This window comes from Eimeria maxima, genomic scaffold, assembly GCF_000499605.1.
Source record: "Eimeria maxima Weybridge genomic scaffold, Emw_scaff1299, whole genome shotgun sequence".
Classification (NCBI taxonomy): Eukaryota; Apicomplexa; class Conoidasida; order Eucoccidiorida; family Eimeriidae; genus Eimeria; species Eimeria maxima.
Window position 1 is genome coordinate 1 of NW_013564287.1, and position 8,800 is coordinate 8,800.

Genomic DNA, 8,800 nt, shown 5'->3' on the forward strand with positions numbered 1-8,800 from the left:
ACCTGTTGCTGCAACAAGGATTTATATTGTTGCTGCTGCTGTTTTTACTGCTGCTGCTGCTGCTGCTGCTGCTGCTTCTGCTGCAGGGCATTGGCACGTTCAGGACTGCGCATTGGCCGTATTGAGGATGTTACCCCCATCCCTACCGATAGCACACGCAGAAAATCTGGTAGAAGAGGACGTAGGCTTTAAGCAGCAGCAGCAGCAGCAGCAGCAACAGCAGCAGCAGTTGCAGTTGCTGCTGCAGCGGTATAATAGCTGCACCAACTATATACCTAGTACAATGTATTCCGTCGCAGCAACCGCTACAGCAGCAGCAGCAGCAGCAGCAGCAGCACTTACACTGCATCTTGTACTGCTTCTATGGCACCAACCCCAGCATAACAGCAGCAACAACAGCAACAGCAACAGCAGCAACAGCAACAGCAGCAGCAGCATTCCAATGCCCCCCCAACCCAGAGCAGCAGCTCCCTGCCACTGCTGCTGCTGTAGCATTCGTGCTGCTGTGCAGTTTGGGGCTTGGCCTCTGCATGCAGCAGAAACCATTAGGGTCTAGCAGCAGCAAGAAAGACAAAAAGGAACCACACAGTGTATGTGCAGCTGCAGCAGCAGCAGCAGCAGCAGCAGCAAAACTTTAAGAACAAAAACGACCCACAAACTGGGAGTTAGAGGTGCTGCACCTTCCCTTTTTTGCCGCAACTGCAGCAGCAGCAGCAGCTGCTGCTGCTGCTGCTGCACATAGAGTAGAGGATCTGCTGCAGCATAGAGGCAGCCAACAGCTGTAGATATGTAGACAACTACTAACTAGATATGCGCATAGCCGTAGGGTTTAGGGTTTAGAGTCTAGGGTTTAGGGTTTAGGGTTTTGCAAGAGGGTTAGTCGTATTGTGGCACCCAGATAAGTAAACACTACAACCAACAACCTGCCAGCTAGCTAGCAAGCTACCTAGCTAGCTAGCTAGCTAGGCAGCTAGATAAGGCCCAATAGCTAGCTGGCTAGCTAGCCATAGAGGGGTACATGTGCATCTATATGCCTTTGCAGCGAAGGAAACGTGGGCCAATAAGGTGGGGCCCCCTGCTGCTGTTGCATCTCTTGCTGCTGCTGCTGCAGTTGCTGCTGCTGCTGCTGCTGCTGCAGCAGCAGCTTATATAATGCGTTGTTCGTCAATAAGCTGTGTAGGAGGTTTAGGGGATTTAGAGGAAGGGAGTGTACCCACTGCAGCACATAAACATCATCAATACACCATCATTAGCTAGCTAGCTGGCTGGCTAGCTAGCTAGCTAGCTAATTGGCTAGCCTCCCCTAGGTAGTGAGCTGGCTAAGTAGTTATCCCCGAGCAGGCTGGGAGGGAGGGAGGTAGCTAGCTAGCTAGCAAGCTAGCTAGCTAACTAGAAGCTCACAATGAGAGACAAAGAAGCGACGCATTTGTGCAACAGCAGAGGCAGAGACAGCTGGCGGTCTGTACACCGCAACTAGCAGCAAATCCTCCCCCATACGTGAAGAACCCTGCAGCAGCAGCAGCAGCAGCAGCAGCAGCAGCAGCAACAGCAAACCCTAAACCCTAATATGGGCATTTTCTTATGAATCAGCAGGTTAAGGAAAGGCATTTAATGCTGCAGTCTGCTGCAGCAAATGCGATGCAAAGAACGGCAACTGCTACAAAACCCTTAACCCTAAACCCTCGTGCTGCCTCCTCAGCAACTAGAACATCAAGTAGGGTTTAGGGTTTAGGGTTTAGGGTTTTCTAACCTTTAAGACTGCTAGGCCTTCTGTGTCATCACCAACACCGCGGCGGCATATAATCAGCGGCGGTGCAAACCTGCGAGACCCGCACAAACCCTAAACCCTAAACCCTTTTTCCTAAACCCTAAACCCTCAACACCACTTCCTAAACCCTAAACCCTAATCCGTACCTTGTAACTGGGTAAGTATGTCCCAAGAAAGAAATACCGTTGCTGACGGTCTTCTCCCGATAGTCAAAAGCGCGAGCCAAAGCCCTGCATAGGCACAAGAAAATGAGGGTTTAGGGTTTAGGGTTTAGGGTTTGTATAGGCGGGCGGTTGGTCTTGTGTAACAAAGAGCTCGGATACAGCATCTAAAACATCCTCTAAACCCTAAAAAAGGGTTTAGGGTTTGAGGGCTTAAATCATCGCCTGGTGGTTAGGGAAGAATTTATTGAGGGTTTAGGGTTTATTAGGGTTTAGGGTTTACAGGAAGTCAGCTTGTTGATTAAATGTTGCTGCAACAGATAAACCTCCCCCTGTAAATACAGCAGCAAATGTCCATTCCTTGTGCTGCTGCAGCAAACGTTTTGCTGTTTGTGGTGTTAAGGACACAGGAGGTAAAAGGAGAGAAGGACGCTGAAAACGAGGATCCGAACTCTATACATACACACCACAAACCCTAAACCCTAAACCCTAAACCCTAAACCCTAAACCCTAAACCCTTAAAAATTATGTTTTTTTGAAACATCAAAATAGTTGGACCTTGTAACTACATGAGGACGAATAAAACAGGAAACCCTAAACCCTAAACCCTAAACCCTAATTTTGTCTTTCAAAGAAACCAAACCCTAAACCCTAAACACTAAACCCTAAAACACACAAAGACTTACAGCAGAAACTGGTGCATGCAAGGGCAGAAGCACGGAGCTAAACGAAGCCATTGTAACACAGCGCAGCAGCAGTTGCTGCCGCAGCGGCTTCTGCTGCTCCTGCTCCTGCTGCTGCTGCCGGCGGCTCCGCTAAGGTTGCTGTAGGTCCTTATCCCCTATGGGCTTCTGCCGTTGCTGCTGTTGCTGCTGCTGTGCAGCAGCTGCGGCAGCTGCTAGAGCCCCTAGTGTACCTGCAGCAGCAAAGACCACAAGCCGCTAATAGGGCCTTAAAAAAGTTGCTTCCATCGGCTGCTGCTGCTGCTTCTGCTGCTGTCCTTCTTGCTGCTGCTTTGTTCTGCGTTTACACCAAAAGCTACGGCTGCCGCTACACCTGTGTCAACGCAAGGGGAGCAGCAGAAGCAGCAGAAGCAGCAGCAGCATCTGCTGCTGCTTCTGATGCTGCTGTAGAGGCCGTACCGATCGCTGCTGAGTCCCTTCTTGCTCGGTAGTCCCGTGTATGTGTATTGGATATGATGCTGATGCTGCTGCTGCTGTGTCTGTTGCTGCTGCTGCAGCAGGGCAATGCAAAGCAATGTAGCCTATGCGCTGTTTGCTGTCGGTCCGGTGTCTGCCTTGAACCTGCTGGAGCTGCTGCTGCTGCTGCTGCAGCAAAAGGAGTTGTTAATGTCTATGAGGATATAAAAATAAAACGTAAAATTTATACTAATCGCTTATTAGTCCTTTAAATGTTTTTCTTTCAATGTTGTTTTGCTGCAGCAGCAAGTGACGACAGCAGCCTCCTGCTGGGGCCCTCTGCTGCGCTGCGCAGTAAAATGGATAAAGCGGAGAAAATAAATTAATTAAATTTAATTAAAGTATAACTAAATAAATTAAAATAGCATTTTGTATATTAAAGGAAACAATCAATTACAGGCATGTCTGCATACACACCACCGCTGCAACGCAGCACGCCGCTCTTCTATGGTTGTACGTCTTCTTTTTATTTGAGGCTTTACGAACTTTTATTTTTTTGGCAAAAATAACTAAAAAATAAATAAAATATATTTATAATTGTTAAATAAGGCAATAAAAACCATATCTTAGGAGTGTGTTAGAGTGTTAGGGGGCAAGTTGATCGATCCTGCAAGAGCAAACAACAACAGCAACAGCACAAAGCTACAGCAACAGCACACTCGTTAGCAGCAGCAGCAGCAGCAATACAGCAAGAGGCAAGGCAGCAACAGAATTAGAAGGACAGATATGCAGCAGGTAGGGGACTTAGTGGGGTGGCTACAGAGACGGTAAATACGTATAAATGCCGTAGGGAAGCATGAGACGGGGTTACACTTCGTTAGCGGCAACAGGAGACAGAAACGAAGAAGGGACACACACACTCAGAAGAGACAGAGACTTAAAAGATATAGGGACTCAGGAGCATGCACAGAGAGACAGGAGAAAGGAGACAGAAGGCAAGCACCGGCAAGGAAGGAGAAGCGGATCGTTAAGAGGAACTGCAGGAGACAGGAGGAGACAGAGGCAGACCAAAGAGGAGACAAGTCATACCCAGGGAAAAGACTCACGCAGGAGGTGTATACGAGAGAGACAGGAACACGACAAATAAAGCAGAAAAGGACCAAATGAAGGAGGAAGGGGGAACGTGGCAGCAGGACCCCCCCCCAGGAGAGGATACAGACGCATGATGTGCAAAGAAGAAAACAAACAAGGAAGACAAATAATATAGCCAATAGGAAAAGCTACAAGCGCGTCGACCCGGGATCGAACCAGGGACCTTTAGATCTTCAGTCTAACGCTCTCCCAACTGAGCTATCGACGCCCCTGCCGGATTCAACATTTTTTCTCTGCCGTTAGTTAGCTCGTCTATGGCTACTTGCAGACATATTGGGTACTAAGGACAACGTGTTAGCAGTAGCCTGCAAGAGTAGTGCATGCATTACCATGGGTGTTCTTCCACAACAATATTTCCATGGAAGTTCAATACAAACAAATACATTGGAAGGCAGGGAGATATATAAATTATGTTACATAGAGAAAGAATATCTCATCAAATGCAAAGGGTAACGCTAACCTGACTTAGGGGGCAAATTGTCATATTTTTATCCCCTGTTTTTGCCCTTGCTGGCGTGCAACGCATAGGGCCACATATTGTACGATTCTTGGAGGAGTCACCTGCAGGAGTGCCGTCGCGTCGATAGCTCAGTTGGGAGAGCGTTAGACTGAAGATCTAAAGGTCCCTGGTTCGATCCCGGGTCGACGCGCTTTTCCATTCAGAAGAGTCTTTTTATTGCCCTTTTTTTGCCTGGAGAAGTACATCTTACTTGTTGATTTGGAGCCACCTGGATGGCTGCGTGTGTGCACTGCACTTGCGCCTTACTTGTGTAACCAGCTGTCGTAACCCGCTAACGGGGAAACTAAATTGTGTTCGACGAGGTCGTTAGGGTAATTTCTTCAGGTACCTCGAGGCAATTCATATAAGGCTTGGAAGAATCTTGGGTCCGTGACGTCAAAGTGATGTATATTGTAGGCTAGCTAAGTACAGTATAACGGACCAGGTGCAAAAGATAGTTTTAACCCGATATACATGTAAGGAGGAACGGTTATACTTTTATCCTGTGCCCTTATCCTCTTTGTGTTCAACGCAAACGGCTGCACTTTATACGATACTGGTGGTGCCACGTGACAGGCCGCCGTCGCGTCGATAGCTCAGTTGGGAGAGCGTTAGACTGAAGATCTAAAGGTCCCTGGTTCGATCCCGGGTCGACGCGCTTTCCTGTTAGGAAAAGTATTCTTATTGCCCTTCGTTTGCCTGGAAAGGAAGTACATCTTACTGGCTCGATTTGGAGTTATCTGGATGACTGAATGGGCATAAAGCTCTTGCGTCTTATTTGTGTCACCAGCTATCATAACCCGCTTCTCCAGCCGTATTTAGGGTCTCACACCGGAAATGCAGATGCAAATTGTATCATGCATTCCTCGTACTTTGCTTGGTTATTCGTTACTCCTTGTCGTGCCACCTTAGTCACTCTTGGACGCCTTGATGATAAGATTCGCAGAAACTCTGAGAAAACACCTCAACTTTTAATTTTCACGCTGCTCTCCCCCGGCGTCTTTTCACTTCAGCATTTCCATGGAAGTTTGATCGGTAGGATGTGTATCACAGGTTAGCTATGTACCAGATACACAGGGTTGCTTGAACTTGATTTCTATGGCGGGGGACCGGTTGTATTTTTATCCGGTTCCTTTACTTCCTTTGGGCAGCACGGAAAAGGTGTGAATTGTATAGGATGCTGGGGGGAGCCAAGTGACTGGCCGCCGTCGCGTCGATAGCTCAGTTGGGAGAGCGTTAGACTGAAGATCTAAAGGTCCCTGGTTCGATCCCGGGTCGACGCGCTTTCCCCATCAAGAAGATAGCTTTTGCTGCTTTTCTTTCGTCCCGCAAAAAAAACGTGGCGTCTTAATTGTGTCACCAGTTGTCCTATCCCGCATTCTATATTGAAACCAGCCGGTTTCTCTCTTGGGTTGCATACGTGCAGAGTACAGACGCTGCATAAATATTATTGGCACACAGACGTGTTCTTCGAGAACAATGTTTACGTGTTACGTTATTTGGCGTCGCATTAAAAATGTGTCAAGGGGGTTAAGTGCAAATGGACCTGCGTAAACTTCTGCTCTTGACACACGGGAAGCACCCGTCGATTTGGGTTTGGCGGAATAGCACCTTATATCTAATTACACTCATTTTATACCCACCGGCTTGTGGCGTTAACTGAACGTACCCATAAGAGTGTCAGCATAGATTCCTCTCCCAATCATAGTAGCCAGATTCGAGGGAGGGTAACTACCGTAAATGAGGTGACGTATGAAGGCTGCAGCTTTCTGGGGCTCTGGTCGGTGTTGAGCTTGACGGATGCCATCCTTTACCTAACGGGGTTTCAGGTATTACTTGTGTGATATGTGCACTTGAATAAACTAATTAAGGGAAGCACGGGGGCTGGAGGGATCTCAGTGCCCTCAGCGACTGGTCTTCACCCTCAACGGCCATTGTAAAACGATGTGGGCCACAGGCGACGGCCTGTGTTGGAAGTAGCAGAGCCTAATGAGTTAACTCAGCATCTGGAGCCCATTAACACGGTGCAGCGGCACAGGACTGGAACACACACATGGAAAGTATGTCGCGCATACTCTCATCCATGGAGACCCAATGGACTCCGTCCGTATAGAATGCGAACACCAGAAGGAGCATGGCAAAATGCCTGGCCACCCGTTCAAAACGTGATTCTCAATAGAATGCACTACAGCTGGATGCGTCTACTTTTCGTCGCATCATTCCAATGAACAATGCCCAAACAAAGGCTCAACCGGCTGCTGATGCATAAAGCCGACAGCATTGTATAAGACACAGCAGGCAGACAGACATCTGAGACACCATTTACGCTGTTCCAGGATGAGGCTTACAGGGCATGCTTGCTTATCATGTGCAAAAAGTGCAGCAGAAGTGCTAAGAAACAAGCAAAAGCGCGTCGACCCGGGATCGAACCAGGGACCTTTAGATCTTCAGTCTAACGCTCTCCCAACTGAGCTATCGACGCGACGACGCCCAATGACGCGGCCCCTTCAAATACCTGGAGAAATAGAGTACCTTGGGGTGTACGCTGGAGAGAACAAAAGTAGCGGGCAGCACAGCCTCTCGCGCATAAGCTAACTCCAGTCAAAGCTGGCTTACGCAACTTGTGTAACATTCTGCGGCTAGCTGTTTTGAAGCCTGTTTCTGCCCCCGATCCAGTTGAATAACCTTTCGGCCCCAGGAAATCGTGGGAGATCTGAATTATGCTGGCCTTCCCGGAGGGGCTCAAGGAAGTTGAGTTCCTCAATTGAATGGCTAACATGAGCCTCTTCTTCCCTCTACTAATAAGGAGATGTATTTGAGTAAGTAGATTAAAAAGACATTACACAACAAAATATTCAAAGATCGTGCCTCGTATCTGCCTAAGGAATTAACGGTTTAGGGGCTGCATGCAGCATGCACGGCACAAACCAGGGGTAGATTGGGGTGGATAAGGGTACTATTAAGTGCAGGCCGGTCGCGAAGGTCAATTCTCCCATAATGATTGTCCGTGAAAATGTTTGATGAGGTGCTAAGACAGGTAGGTAAATCTTGTATAGATAAAGGTGACAAAGAGAGAGGAAGGAAGGTATTTTCTTACATGATCCGTTACATGATGATTGTACAGGAGGCCTTCCTCATGGTGTTGTACAGTTAATAGATATTTGCAGGTAGGGGATAAATACAACATAACAAAAGAAAGGGAGAAGAGAGGGAATTTGTTGTATATAAGGTGTAAGGATGTGGTAAGACACGAGGGAATAGGAATAGATAAGATTGAGTTATCCAGTAGGCCCGTAAGCTAACAAGAGTAGTGTTGGAGAGACAGCAGAGACAGGAGAAAAAAATGTATATTTAAATAAAAAATAAATAAATATAATTAATTAAATAAATTTAGCGCGTCGACCCGGGATCGAACCAGGGACCTTTAGATCTTCACACTAACGCTCTCCCAACTGAGCTATCGACGCATATTTTTTCTGTCTTTTTTCTTGAATAAATAATTTTTTATATAAATAATGAATAAATAAATTAATTTTTCTTCTTTATTCATTTAATTAAATAATATATTTAATTTATTTAATAAAAAAAAAAGAATGACAACAATCTATAGACACAGACCTCTACTATTCCTTCCTCGGATCGGCTGTGCCCCCGAGAGTTGGTTGCACAGCAGCAAGCAGTGTAGGTATATATATATATATATACACACACCTCCTCCGGGTGTATATGCAGCTCTTTTTGTGTCATTTATTTCTGTATATATTTCTATAATTATATCAATAAATAAAATAATTTATAATAATATAATTAATTAATGATAAAAATAAAAAAAAAAAAGAAAAAATAAATGGCTACATCTGTCTTCTGTGTGCACGGCTAGCCGTCTGTATATATTTCGTTCCCCTTCTGTTCCTGCTGCTGCTGCTGCTGCTGTTGCTGCTGTTGCTGCTGCAGCAGCAGCAGCAGCAGACGATTCAAACAAACAGCTGTCTGTTTGTTTGTCTTTGTATATATATATATACAACAGAAATAAATATAAATAAATAAATAAATAAATATATATATATATATATATATATAT

The 8,800-nt window shown here is 46.2% G+C and overlaps 1 protein-coding gene across 1 annotated transcript; it reads right to left on the reverse strand.

Annotated features, from left to right (window-relative positions):
* Positions 1–1,594: 1,594 nt before the first annotated feature.
* Positions 1,595–2,666, reverse strand: EMWEY_00051220 (hypothetical protein, conserved; the record flags this gene model as incomplete). The annotated part of the gene is made up of 5 exons (XM_013479689.1): positions 1,595–1,621; positions 1,751–1,820; positions 1,915–1,998; positions 2,213–2,382; positions 2,616–2,666. 5 exons carry the CDS (start codon positions 2,664–2,666, stop codon positions 1,595–1,597), a joined length of 402 nt encoding a protein of 133 aa, XP_013335143.1.
* Between the last annotated feature and the right edge of the window lie 6,134 nt (positions 2,667–8,800).